Raw genomic sequence first — 14797 nt, 5'->3', positions numbered from 1 at the left:
CTCCATGCCAAGATTCGGTTTGAGCCATGTTTGGTGTGTGTGTGTGTAGTTTTGATAATCTGCCATTGAAGTGCGGTCCTGTCACTTGCTCCCACATTTTCTCACCTCGCCATGTTATTTTCACCCCCACCGCACACACACACACACACACACACACACATAATATCCACCATTTCTCATCTCTACCCCCCATCCGTCATGCTCTACTGGGCGGTGTGCGGGTGCAGCTGCTCAATGGCCTGTTGACACAGCCTTGTACACTAAGTAGTGCAGTCCAAGAATAGCTTAGATATGCTGGCTGTTGGATCGGTTCGTGGTTTCTTTTTTACATTTATTTTTAATTGTGCATGACCCTAAAGCTGACATCTGACAGTCACTTTATAACAAAACTTAAACCACTTCCCCACTGCCCAAGGAAGGCCTACACTGCTCTGTAACTGTGCTTCTCTAATTTAATCAAGACTGGAAAGTGTGTTGCTGTTGCTTGTAAATAAATGAATAAATAAATGAGCTCTAGGAAGCATCTTACGTAATACTATAATGTGCTAGGATACTTGGAATACAGTAAAAACAACAAAAAAAAGATTTGTAACAAGAGGTTTCAGTGTTTGGAAGAGAGTTTTGAGTTTTGATGGAGATTTACCAAGTTAGAATAAACCAAAAAGCATTTTATTTATGTACAATAGAGAGTTCATGAAGAAATGGACAGTTTAGTCTGTGTATGTCCAGCCAGGTATAATAAAAACAGAACGACTGGCAGTTTAAATGATCTGTGACAAGAGTCCCTTAAACAGCAGATACATTTAAACATTTAAACTGAGTGTTGGGACTGAACTAAACAGGTTGCTTGGCCAACAAAGCCAGTCGGTCAGACAAGCAAACCATTATGTGCCCATTTGCTCGAATACAAGTATTATCCAGTTCGCAAGTTTACTATTTCCTCCTAATTTGCCGAGCCGTGACTGGCAGCAGGACAGGCGTTTTAAAAGCCACAAGGCGGGGCTGGCGACCCCAAACTCCCCGCAGAGATCTCTGCACCCTGTGGCATTCTTCCCTGCCTCAGTCTCGAAGCATTGCTGTTACGGCATTTTCCAAAAGGACCTTGTGCTAAAAACCAGGATACAGGCTGTGGATGTGCCTGATGAGGGGGCGGGGCTGTGGATGTGCCTGATGAGGGGCGGGGCTGCGGCCATGCCTGTCGAGGGGGCGGGGCTGTGGCTACCTGATGAGGGGCGGGGCTGCGGCCATTCTAATTAAGGGGGTGGGGTTCTGGCCCTGCCTGACGAGGTGCTGTGCCCATGTGTGATGAGGGGCTGGGCCTATGACCGTCCCTGGTGAGTTACTAGGGCTGTGGTCATGCCTGAGGGGATTTAAGCCCCGCAAGTGGAGAGGATTGTTAGGGAAGTCATGGTGCGTGTTTGTTGTTGCTGTTGTTGTTATCTGTTTTTTGTTTGTTTATTTGTTTGTTTTTGTTGTTGTTGTTGTTGTTGTTGTTGTTGACGTGTGGTCTCTGGCAGGGCTGTCCTCTCCCGGGTCTCTAAAGAAGCCGACGGGGAAATTCGATTTCGGCGCTCTGTCGGCTCAGACGAGGTCCCCCCGCATGGCCTTCACACATCACCCACTGCCCATGCTGGCAGGAGTGAGACCAGGTGAGACCCCTCCCCGCCCTTGCATTATATTAGCAGCGTAGGGAGGAGCCCATTCAAATGAAGTTGTTAAACGTGAGTGAGTGAGTGAGTGAGTGAGTGAGTGAGTGAGCCAGCAGTGAAGTGTGTAGAGCTGTGTGGAGCAGTATGGATGTCTAAATCACATACACCATCACAAGTGTTCTCCATCCACCCTGATTTCCATCTAACTCCATTCACCATTTTATTTCTAATGCTTCTGTCATTCACCTCTCTCTCTCTCTCTCTCTCTCTCTCTCTTTCTCTCTCTCTCTCTCTCTCTCTCTCTCTCTCTCTCTCTCTCTCTCTCTCTCCTCTCTGTGACGCTTTTCTGTTCTTTCAAGTGTCACATTCTCTCGCCAGAAGAGATTAACAGTGAGTGGTTGAGTCACAGCACATAGTCTTAAAGTGTATGGTCTTTGTTTCCCAGCGCATCAGACTCTGAGCTGCAGCATCTGTTTTATATTTCATCGTAAAGTACACATTTTAGTGAGCATGTTTGCACACTTGAACCGCTCTCAAAATGGTATCTAAGCTACGCCGTGGTCGGCCGTTATTTTACTCAGCTGTTTGCAAGACAGTGTGCATTAGACACCAGTTGTTGGGAGTTTAAGTGCGTCGCTATTTGCCAAACATGCTCATTTCATTTTTCACTTTTGAGTTAAGACTCCCCGGTGATTTATCTCGGAGATTATTTGCGGTTTACAAAGAAGAGATTGGGAGATAGGAAGGAACATTCATAACATAACGTGTCAAAATACGTAACTGATGCACGACCTGAAGTCTCTGCTAAAACCGAGCGGTTTTGGTCTCTCGGTTTTTATAATTAGTCGCTGGGATCGTTGCTGGTGTTTATAAGCTACAGATATGCTGTCATTCAAACTGCCAGAGCACAGAATAGGAGGGTGAGAAAACAACAAAAACAAATGTCGGAGTGGGGGGGTGGACGAGGAGAAAATGTACTCTTATCGTCTCCTTCTGGGCTGGCGAGTGCAAAGCCGCTGAAACGCCGTGACAATCCGGTTAATAAAGTATCGGCGTGCTAGACTACAGACCACGCTCTCAGAGGGTGGCAAGAGAATATTTCTGTTTCGACCCAGTAGGGAAAGATTCCTAATTCTCCTCCACAGTCTCAGTGTTCCCAGAATGTTCCCAGACATTTAATCCCAACCAACGGCCACGGGGAAAGAAAAAACAACAACCACGCACGAGGAATTGCAATCCGTTCGGGTCCGACTGTAGCTGGAGTGCGCTAATTAAGAAAAGGTCACGAGGAATCTGAGCGGTTCCCTTTTAAGTGGATTATAATGTGGATTTGATTATGAAAGTTTGTTTCATGCATATGCAGTATTTATGTTAAGCTGACAGCACAAGAGAGTGGGTGAATGAGAGAAAGCTACTGTTATTTACTTCTCTGACTCTCAAAGATCATAAAAAAATACCATTTATGGTATTCATGTGTTCTTTGTGTAAGAGAGAATTTGTGTGTATTTGCTTTGTGGTATTTTTGCAAGGAAAATACGCAGGCACGTGTGTTTGTGTGTGTGTGTGTGTGTGATTGGGACTGGTTCATGTAAATAGATAAAAGGATCAGCAGAAAGAGAGAGGGAGAGACAGCAGAAACAGTGACCAATGGAGGGAGTCAGAGAGGGAGAGACAGCAGAAACAGTGACAGATGGAGGGAGTCAGAGAGGGAGAGACAGCAGAAACAGTGACAGATGGAGGGAGTCAGAGAGGGAGAGACAGCAGAAACAGTGACAGATGGAGGGAGTCAGAGAGAGGGAGAGACAGCAGAAACTGACAGATGGAGGGAGTCAGAGAGAGGGAGAGACAGCAGAAACAGTGACAGATGGGAGTCAGAGAGGGAGAGACAGCAGAAACAGTGACAGATGGGAGTCAGAGAGGGAGAGAGCAGAAACTGACAGATGGAGGGAGTCAGAGAGGGAGAGACAGCAGAAACAGTGACAGATGGAGGGAGTCAGAGAGGGAGAGACAGCAGAAACAGTGACAGATGGAGGGAGTCAGAGAGGGAGAGACAGCAGAAACTGACAGATGGAGGGAGTCAGAGAGGGAGAGAGCGAGAGAAAGGACTAATGAAGGAGAAGCTTTACTACTTTCCTGCACGCGCACACACACACACACACACACACACACACACACACACACACACACACACACACACACACACGAACACTCAAATATTTAATTAAAAACACTTTTATTACACTCATTCTGCAGCTATGATTCATTACAAGTGTGGGAATTTTCTTAACCTTTTCTTATCTACCCTCAATCACCTCCCACACTCCCTCTCTCTCTCTACTTCCCCACTCCCTCTCTCTCTCCCTACTCCCTCTCTCTCTCCCTCTCTCTCACTCTCTCTCTACTCCCCCACTATCTCTCTCTCTCTCAGGGAGTCCTCGTGCCTCTGCCTCAGCCCTTCATTTTCCCTCTCCATCCATCATCCAGCAGTCGGGCCCTTACTTCAGCCACCCCACCATCCGCTACCACCACCACCAGGACCCGCTCAAGGAGTTTGTGCAGTTTGTCTGCGCTGATGGCACAGGCCAGCCTGGCACTCAGGTAACACGCGCTCTCTCTCTCTCTCTCTCTCTCTCTCTCTCTCTCTCTCTCTCTCTCTCTCTCTCTCTCTCTCTCTCTCTATCTCTCTCTCTCTCTCTCTCTCTCTCTCTCTCTCTCACACACACACACACACACACAGGGCATGTCCAGCTGCATGCACAGGTGATCCTCTGCACACGCCTTACCGGCTCCTCAGAACTGAATCTAACCCTTTATCTAACATTGCTGCTCAGTCTCTGAACACACTCTCTGCTGTTCTGCACAGCAAATGACTTAATCAGAGCATTTCACGCTCTCTCTCTCTCTCTCTCTCTCTCTCTCTGTCTCTCTCTCCCTTTTTACTTTAGACGTTATCATCATCCATGCCCTCTGTTCCTCATGCACTCATTCTCTGACCTGGTACATGAGTGTTTGAATGCATGGCTGCGTGTGTGTGTTTGTGTGTGACGCACACATGTGTGTTACACCATCATCCCTCACTCTGTGTGTGTGTGTGTGTGTGTGTGTGTGTCTGCAGCCTAACGGGAGTGGTCAGGGCAAAATGACCGGCTCTTTCCTGTTGCCTCCACCTCCTCCGGTGGCACGGCCGGTTCCCTTTCCCCTGCCTGACCCCAAACCCAGCCCCACACACCCCGACGGGGGACTCGGCTCACCCACATCGCCCTGTAAGTCACGCCCAGACTCCCGAGCCTCTTCATGCCCCACCCGCCACCCCCCTAGAATGAGGGCTGTTTAAAATAGTTTTTAAAAATAAATAAATAAACAGAAGATTAGAAGCCCTCTGTGATCCAAAAACAAAGTGGTGCAACAAGGCAATTAGGAAAGTAGCTCGGTTTCATTTAAATGGCTTGTTCAAATCGAAAAGTGTTCTGACCCATGACCCTTCACCTTAGGAAGCAGTAAATGTCCTTGTAAACTTAAACAATAGAGCCAAAATGTTTTATCCTTTAGAGCCAAAAAGGTTAGATTTTGTTCTCCATCTTCTTTTTCTCTCTCTCCATCATTCTTAGTTTTTTCACTGAGTTCTTTCCGGTTTATTCCTTTTTTCTGATTTTACTGTCATTATTGGCTGTAGTTTACTGCCTAAGTTTAGACTAAAGTGATCTCGCAACTCCAAAATGTAAAAAAAAAGACATTTCAAAGCAAAAAGGTCTGCTTATAAAGTTCTGACTTCTCCATCTCACACGCATCTCTTGTCTGTTGTATTTCCATTTTGTTTGCTATCGTTCTCTTTATTATCCTCCCTGCCTCGCTCTCGAGATCCAGTTCAAGGCAGTTGGCGTGGACTCCTGTAACGCGCAAACAAACAATAAATTGACGAATTAATGAATAAATGAACACAATGCTCCTCTTACTCCCACAGTGCCATTAAACGCTACTGTGACACACAAAAAACACAACAACAACAAAAAAAGACAAAAAACAACACACAAAGTCCAGTGAATTTACGGTCTGCATCTCTGCGGTCAGGAAGTGGCAGGAGTGGGTTTAGGCTGCGTGTGCGTGCGAGAGGCGCTGAGCGAGTGGGCTTGGAGTCGGCAGCGCAGGGTCATGCTGGCCGCAGCCGGCATAAACACAAAGTTTGCTGTGGAGTGGACAGTGTTGGGCAGGTTACTTTTAAAACTGTCCTTCAGAGAAAATGGAGCGACTTTCGACTACAACAAGCTACCTCAGAAGAGTAGGAAAGGCAGACGCTACTGCCACGACTGATGTCAATTCTTCTATTAATTTCAAGCGATAAACAAAAGACGCTCGCCGACCGACGGCTCTCTGCAAACAGCGTAGTCTCGTTAGCAGCCACTAACCTCCGTGAGTCATTTCCATCCAGTAGCTGCATGATGTAATAGATTAATAAATACCGCGTCCAATCAGGGTGCTGATTGAGGGTGCTACTTCATTTAAAACGTAGTGACCTTATCACGTTCAACGGTGCAGCTGCTTGTCGCTATTCTCCGGCCCACCCTTGGGAGGGGACATAGAGCGGCTTTTCTCTCCCGTGTGAACAGGGGAGCGGGGAAGAGGGCAATTGCCGAGCTGCTGCGCTAGCCCCATGTGCCCATGTTAAGGGGTTTGTGTCCGGGGGGGGGGGGTTGAGGGTGTCCGGGCCGTACCAGCGGAGGAGCAAAGGGACAGTCAGCGTGAACGAGCCCTTCCCCAAGGCCTGTAAGACAACAACCCCACCATTTTTTCTTTCTTTTCTGTTTTCATGTTGCCATTCCTTCCGTGCACCTGAACTGTTCTTTTAAGATTTGTTTCTCATTCTCACCCGCTCTCTTTCACTTGTTTCTTATTGTATATATGTACGGTTGCATTTGGTCATATTCCAGAACCTTCTATCTTTGTCTTTTTCTGCTTTTATATTTTACTACTTTAGTTTTTCTTGCCTTTACATAAATGTGTACGCACATAAATACTTGAAAAGTTACATGAGCGCGCACACACACACACACACACACACACACACACACGCATACATACATTTCTTCTCCTCTCATTTTTCTCTCAGTACTCCTTAGGCTTACCCAAATAAAATCTTTTTGACATGTTTAGTCTGAATTTGGAGTCCAGTGTCTACAGCTGCCCTGAATTTGATCAACACGGTGCTCACAGATTGATGGCTCCTATCTTCACCCGTGTCACCAAAATTCATAAATGCTTCATCAGTAGTTATTGAGGACTTTAATAAGTGAACACTAAAATAAAAGCCTTTTTTAAGGTCAGACAATTTTTTAGGTCAGACATGATTTTCTCTTAGAAAACTACTGTGTCTGCCCCTAATTAAACCAAGAACAAGGTTCAGAGAATAGTTTACAGCTACAACATTAATGATATTTCAGACTGCAAAGCCATTGAAGTACTATAGATGAAGTTATTATTTTGCTAGAGCTCTGTTAAATGACCAGAAACACTGACTTTTGTGTGCATGTGCGTTTGATGTGTGTGTATGTGTGTGTGTGTGTGCGTGTGTCCAGCATACTCCACGGCAAGCTCCACAGCTCCCAACAGGTTTGTCGGCATCGGAGCACGGGACAACTTTCTAAACATCCCACAACAGACACAGGTATGAAAACACATCTCTCTCTCCCACACACACCACTACCATTCCAGAAACATGATCTATAAATCGCTATGCCCTGACAACATGCTATTCAAATACAGCCCTCCCAAAACACACACACACACACACACACAGAGCACATAAATCTGACTGCGCTGTGTTTCACTTGCCTGTGGTCAGTGGAGGGGTGTACTAGAAGCCAGATGTGGGCTATGGAAGCTCCTGGTTCAGCCCGGGCCGTGGGCCTGGCCCGCAGCCGCGGAGCTCCACCCTCCTCCACCCTCTGCATGTCTGTCATTGGAGATAAAACTGCAGGAGCCACCAGTTAAGCACCAAGGCCCTCAGTGCAGGCAGTGTGTGTGTGTGTGTGTGTGTGTGTGTGTGCGTGTGTGTGTGTGCGCGTGTGTGTGTGTGTGTGTGTGTGCGTGTGTGTGTGCGTGCGTGTGTGTGTGTGTGTGTGTGTGCGTGTGTGTGTGTGTGTGCGTGCGTGCGTGTGTGTGTGTGTGTGTGCGTGCGTGTGTGTGTGTGTGTGTGTGTGTGTGTGTGTCGCACTCTCTCTCTCTCTAGCACAGGCCTGTTGAAAGTGAGGTTTTATGAACACCTGGATGGATATTTTACAGAATACTTTACAAAACCCCTTGCTGTTTTTAAAAGTTCCCCAAACACACAGCTTTTCACACATACACACAGACATGCAAGCATACAAATGCGAACACGCACACACATACACACACGCCACACGCATGCACCTGTATACACAGAAAGACTTGGGATAGATACCAGATGGACACTCACTAACAAGTGCTGGACAGTATAAACTTGTCAGATTTTCATGTCCTGTGAGAAAAAGACATAGGAAGGAAGAGAAGTTCTGGAAGAAAGAACTGCTTGGGGAGAGAGGGAAAGAAAGAGAAGACGAGAGCAGGAGAGAGAGAGACAGAGAGAAAGAGTCACGTCTCAACTGTCTGGTTGCCCCCAGCAACCAGACATGATGTCATAGGCAGTTGAACATGAACTTGGTGGGGAGTGGGCGTAAGAGAAAAGGGCAGACTGGACACAACCAAGAATTGGAGAGAGACAGACACACAGACGGACCACCAGTTAGTGCAAACGTCATCGCAGTAGTGCAGACCTGCCAACAAGCCGGTCAGTCCCTGCAGAGTCTTAACCTTTTCACCAACTTTCCAATTTGTCGTTCTGCTGTGGCACAGAAATCAACACATTCCTTTGTCTCCATTATACGAAAATCCTAAAGTAAACATGGAAAAAAAACCAAAAACAAATCCTAGTATAAACATAGAAAGGCAAATCCATTCGTTTTCAGCTCAGCTCCCAGGACACCTGAAGCAAGCAATTAAGAGGACTGGATACCTGGTGCAGTTATACTGGGAGCTGGGATAGATCGAAAACGTGGACAGTCTGGGGGACTGGATCAAATATACTGCCCCATAGTGAAATGTGAATATGTAACTTGGCTTCTCTCGCACCCTTGTGGTCAACTTGGGTATTGCTTCCCCTAGAAAACCTTTCTGCAATGTTGTAGGTGTTTCAAAGCAAATCTTAATAGCACACAAAAGCTTAAAAGACACTCGTTGCACTTTGCTATGTGGTGAAGTGCAGTTCCTTGAATCTATGCAGTCACAACACAAGTGGCCTAAAGTTCTGGAGAGGTTTTACATTTCAAAGCACATCGAGATCTGCGCATTTCACTGTGGAACTCAGTAGAGTGGAATTAGATTGATCTCCAGCAGTTCTGTTAACAGTGGTTGTATTTAAAAATGCTTGGTGGACAGCATTGACTAACTTATGAACTAATTATGTTGTTTTTTTTCTGCTATTTTTCAGTCTTGGTTCCTTTGACACGATCTTTCTGATACATACAGACACCAAGTCTGTAACTGAAACAGGAAAACACAAAGCTAGGTATGGACCACTATTAGCAAATCACTCGCACCCACCCCGATCGACTTGATCTGCGCGGATCCTAAAACCATCAGCACAAGCCCTTGAATGAGGAATGTTCCTTGTGATTTTTCAAAAACTGGAAAACTTCTACATGATTCTGAAAATCTGGAAAAAGGAAAAAAAAAAAAAAAAAAAAAAGGAAACTGGAAAACAACAATACAAACACCAGGAATGGACGATGTTTGGAAATCAGGAAAAAAAATTTGATTCCATAATGGATGAATCAGAGACATCTCCCTACGTTTTCATAATGTTACCAAGGCAACCTGAATATTGACCAATCTTTTCATTCTTTATTTTATTTGTTTTCAGTCATCCACCAATCACACAGCATGGAGTAAGCCTTTGTTCATTTATACAGTTCGAGCTGATTGGTTCAAATTTAGTAACTGCAATACTTTATGTCCAATGAAAATTAAGAAAATGATGAATCAGAACTCCACCATGAACTGTCACCCATATACTCTGCTCTGATTGGCTACCACCTCATCTGAACATGACCCTTACGTCAGTGGTTTGAACATGCTCAGGTCCATGCATCCGATTGGACTTGTTTGCATCACTCTGATTTGTTCTGACCAGCACTTTCTGCTTTGGATTTTCCAATTACGATGGCCAATAATGTCCAATTATGTTTGACGTTTATTAAAAAACCTGTGACTATACCTGTCATATAGCAACAGACTGACAGGGAAACGCAAAGGTAACATTCGGTGCGCAGTTTATCCCATACACATATCTAATGCACTATACAAGCTAAAATTTGATAATGGACGACTTGAGGTCGTTGACCTCGTTCTATGAGGGGGGTCAGAATACTGTGATCAGTACTGGGAACAGGGCAAGCTAGCTTTGGGACAAAAGGTTTATTTTCTTTCCTTTTGGCAAGCAGGCTGTCAGAACATAATAGGTGGCCTTGGCAACCCCCCCCCCCCCCCCCACACACACACACTCACACACAAAAGCAACTCTTCTAGCAATACAGCACAGAGAAAAAAAACCCAACATATATCGGAACACCTACAATCAAGTTTACACACCCGTTTGTCATTAGGTTATCAGTTAACCACAATAATTTCAGTGTTAGCAATAAACTGAAGACAGTGATGCATTAGCCAATAAACTTTGTTATAAAGCCTTTATAAATGCATAAATAGAATTGTCACAACTCACCGTGTGTACTTCGCTTCCACTGGTTGGGTCTCAGCCGTAAGGCTATGACATGAGGAGTCATTGCATAGAAGTTTCTATGCTGCATTTTTGAAGGGTTTATGGCACACGCCACTGCAGTGTGTAGCACTGGTCTTCTGTTTCAGTGCTACTGTTTCAGTATCTTAACATCATTAGGATCTTCAGTAAAGGGATTGAATTTTACCGTTGTCTGCTGACATTTTGGGTATTTATTTTACAGCAGTTTTCTCCACTGTCATTTTAGCTTGTTTGAACTGGTTTTATTTTGTGTCATCGGGGTTTATTTTGGCAGCAGATGTAACTGCATGTGAGTTTAGCGTTCAGGTTTGCTTTCACACGTTACAGTAACAATAGACCCTGCAGTTTCTAGAAAAATATTTCTCCCCCAAAAACAATAACAAGTTGATAAAATCACCACCACTATTGTGAGTTCTAGTCTTGGGGTTGTTGCTATAACAACAGCCACCTTCATTCATACTACATCCACATGCCTGGTCACACTAAGCATCATTGTTCACTTCCTGTCCAGGTCAAAAGTTGTTCATATTTCCTCTGTGCAAGTTGTTTTTGTGTTTTGGTTTGGCAGTTGCCAGTTATGTTTACAGTGTCCTCCTTAACGCCACCATTTTGGCTCATCCCACAAATGTAGATAGAACTGATATAGGCCATCCTCACAGTTAATTCTGAATGGAGTGTGTGTGCGCGCGCACACACACACACACACACACACACACACACACACACACACAAACATTGCATTACAGCATACAACTAAAAGCTTAAAATGAACAGCGGGACCTTTCGTTCACTTCAGGCCATCTTACTCCATTACGATCCTTTTATTTAATCAAGATATAAACAAACCAGTAAGAGCATTACTATCATAACCCAGCATCGCTGCATACATACAAAACCACTGATATCACAAAATAACTGGACTGCCTGGCTGTCAGTCACATGTCAGGGATTCTCATTGGCTGAGACCAGCTCCTTGCCCACCCCTTCTTCGCTCTTCCAAAGCACACAGCTTAATTAGGATTCTGATCCAACATCAACCATGTGTCAAAGTGCCTCTGTATTCCCCTCTATATGCAACCTGTCTGGCATTGAATTCAGGGTCTGTGCTCCGTGTATAAGCTACAGCATTAATGTACTATATGTATCAAGGCTTAGCAAGAACCAGAACATAGGAGACTGGAAACGTCACATTTATAAATATATATTATGCAGACTTCATATCATACTCATATGTGCTGTATATATATGGAAATATGTATAGTAGCTCTTCTATGAAATACGGCAGTCTAGTTATTTTTTTGACTTTTCTCCCCAGTCAGTGATATCATCCAGTCTACAAAGACGCATGTACATCATGTATGTTCAGCCACCCCAGGCCTCTAGGTGGAGTCATCCACACTACCATCAACAGACAGGTGACCCATAGAAGTCATTGAAATAAAGGGTTTCTTTGTTGGGAAAGTATTAGTATTTGGTGAAAAGAAAGAGCTATTTTTAGCGTGAGCTGTGTGCAATGTGTTGGGTGGATATGTTAGTCTGTATGAAAACTTTAAAAACACAAGAATGAACTTTTGAATTTTCTTCAAGTCCACTTGTCCTGGACTCTAAACTCAAGGGCCATGAACAGTATCCCAATCTTTGTAAATTTGGGGGGAGTTTAATTTTTATTTTAACTTTTCATTTACCTTTCCTTTTTTTTAATGCTTTGTTTGAAATCTTTTGTTTTTAAACTATTAGGGAGGGTGGGCAGAAGGAACAATTTTACAACTTGTCAAAATAAGTATGTATTAAGATATGACGCTGGTGCTTGTTTCATATATATGAAAGTATGTTGAGTTTACCATATGGGAATAATACTAAACAAAGACTGTTTTTCTTCAGACAGTTGGTAGGAAATGCATTAATTCTCTTCTTTTTTGTACTCACTTGGGGAAGGGTTCGTATTTTTCTAGGTTGTGACAAAAGGCATTTTACCTCAACCTTTAAAAAAGAAATATTCCACTTTTAATTCCTTAAACTCCTAAAATAAGAAATCAATTATCAAAAAGGATTCAAAGCAGAGTACATTGACAGTCTTTCACTCACCACCAAAAACAGTCTTTGTTTTTCCAGTTCATTAACATGCTCACTTACCTTTACGTTCAGAGACAAGATCACCTTAAACTGGGGATGCATCATCATTAAGTCATACTTTTTTACTGTAAAATAAGAAAAAAGTACTTCAGAAGCAAAGTGTGTTACCTTGGTGATGATTTCAGAAATGTTGTAACGTGAGCCAAGTATTTGTAGAAGTTCTTGTAGTTTTAGACAATTATTCTCGGTGCAGACAGGTTCTTGGAAGACAAGGAACGTTCCAGAGACTGAATCACGTTGAAGAATAACACTCAGATGGGCTCCGTCTCCTGCTGTGCCCATATGAACACTTTCCCTTTGTAAATGACCCTTCATCGTACTTGTGACGTAGTGTCGTAGTCAGCGAGCATTTAAAGGTTGTTCCCCTCAAAGTGCCTTTTGTTCACAGACTCCATCTTGTAAAACACGAGAGCCCAATTCTTAAAATTGTCGATGAAAAAAAAGTGTAATTCCCACCCCATTTTACCGCCTTCCTTTTTTCAAGCTTTTCGAAGCCGTATATATAGTATATAGTAATACAGAAAATGGATGTGATTTAGTTCTTTTTATTGTTCAATACAGAAAAAAGTTAAAGGCAAAAAAAAAAAAAAGAATTCTGCTACTTCTCTTTTTTCCTCTGTGTTTTTCTCAGTGTCTCCCACTCTCTTTCGTTACTGGAGAAGTCGTAAAAGATGTCGGCCTTACCTTGTTCTGCTCCCACCCTGTTCACTCCTACCCCCTCTGGTGGAAGGGTTGGTGGGGAAAAAAAAGAGATGCGAACCCATTTATTTTTCTCCCCTTTTGAGCAGAATTTCTTCAGCTCATGGTAACTCTCTTTGTCTGTATGCTTCTTATTGCTGTGCCATACGGATCTGTCCCATTCTGCAGCTTCTCCAATCTACTGCTAGTGTAAGTGAAGTGTGGACCCTTGGGCTTTGTGGGGTCAGCTCCAAGTACAGACTGGCTCCTTTTTCTCTGCTCCTCCAACACAGACCCTAGGAACAGAAAAACTGATCTCAGGTCAGCATAATAAAGGGCCAGCCAGCGCTAACGGAATTGTGGGATGACCGATGGGGAATATTTTTTTTTTTTTTTTTTTTATTGGGTTGTGATTTTTGTTGTGGATGTTCCATTATTTGGGGGTAATAAGGTTGTGTGGGGCTGAGGGGTGAGACTATTTTTTTTGGCTAATGGGTAATTTTGCAACACCAGTAAATTTGGTGTAAGTACAGGATACCAGGTCGTACAATCCCCTGAAAGCGGGGTTATCTCCCTAATTTATTTGTTTTTAGTTCAATTTCGTACTTAATCTGAAATTGGTTTAAGGCTTTCTGTCTGGGTATAGTCCAGGAGATTCTTTCCCAGGGAACCTTAGACCCTTAAAAGTACATAAAGCACCTCTTTTTTTGTAGAACTACTTTAAGATACTTATAGGCTTCCTGAGAGCACCTTATAGCCAGACATAAGTATGAGGCAGTATGCACTTGTAAAACCTTCAAATATCTCACATGGGTCACACTTTATACACTTATACAATTAGGTTGTGTTTGTTTTATTCAGAATATTCAATATACGTCAGTTCAGCAACCTTTTTGCCCATCATAAAAAGGCCCATTTTTACAGGGGTCTTACAGCAGAAAATGTAAAACATATCATGTGTACTACTGTGGACCAATGCATAACTCTCTACATCTGGTTTCAACAAAGACTTCAGATTCCCATCATGGCACAAGTCTGTCTGTATAGGCTTTCAAATACATTTCTAACTGCCTCATGTTATCTGTCTGTTGTTTTTGTAATATTTTTTTTGCTTTGCTTTGCTTTACGCTGCCAGAGGTTTCTGTGCTTCAGAACCTTAAAGAGTAAATCCCATCTACAGGATTCATGTTGTAATAGCACCCCCTAGTGGATCCTGGTGTCCTGCACTTCCAAAAGAGGCTATTTCTGCTAGCGGCCCCCCAGAGCCCACTGGCAAATGTGCATGTTAACTACAGATTCTTTTCCATTATAAAGAATAAAAAACAGTTTGTAAAGAGCAGCAACTGGTTGAATAAATGATGTTCTTGACTGTACAAAAGCACCGGAATGTATTTTTTCCCTCTAAAATAAGGACTATTTCTAACTATTTATGTGTAGTCCAAGGTAAACATAATCTCACCAGGTGCTTTACAGAGCATTTTCACTTGTGTATTGCATTCAGCTGCAT

At 43.6% G+C, this 14797-nt stretch overlaps 2 protein-coding genes across 10 annotated transcripts in view; one reads left to right on the top strand and one right to left on the bottom strand.

The window, feature by feature from the left end:
* The window catches only part of LOC113585041 (nuclear factor 1 X-type), a 91082-nt gene extending 81688 nt beyond the window's left edge, over positions 1-9394 (top strand). For 6 of the 9 annotated variants that reach the window (XM_035534888.1, XM_035534886.1, XM_035534885.1 and 3 more), the window contains 5 exons: positions 1518-1649; positions 4078-4247; positions 4765-4912; positions 7220-7308; positions 9151-9394. In XM_035534888.1, coding sequence (XP_035390781.1) covers positions 1518-1649; positions 4078-4247; positions 4765-4912; positions 7220-7308; positions 9151-9165 — 554 coding nt within the window. In that variant the 3' untranslated portion in view covers positions 9166-9394. The remainder of the gene's footprint in view (positions 1-1517; positions 1650-4077; positions 4248-4764; positions 4913-7219; positions 7309-9150) is intronic. The other 3 variants (XM_035534892.1, XM_035534891.1, XM_035534890.1) reach the window with 1 other exon arrangement.
* Positions 1-14666, bottom strand: part of LOC113585040 (gamma-crystallin M2-like) — a 39447-nt gene extending 24781 nt beyond the window's left edge. The window contains exon 1 of the mRNA XM_027022325.2: positions 12721-14666. Coding sequence (XP_026878126.2) covers positions 12721-12927 — 207 coding nt within the window. The 5' untranslated portion in view covers positions 12928-14666. The remainder of the gene's footprint in view (positions 1-12720) is intronic.
* Between the last annotated feature and the right edge of the window lie 131 nt (positions 14667-14797).

The sequence above is a fragment of the Electrophorus electricus genome, chromosome 16 (genome assembly GCF_013358815.1).
Source record: "Electrophorus electricus isolate fEleEle1 chromosome 16, fEleEle1.pri, whole genome shotgun sequence".
NCBI lineage: Eukaryota > Metazoa > Chordata > Actinopteri > Gymnotiformes > Gymnotidae > Electrophorus > Electrophorus electricus.
Note: the sequence above shows the minus strand (reverse complement) of the source record. Positions and strands in the feature narration are given on the sequence as shown.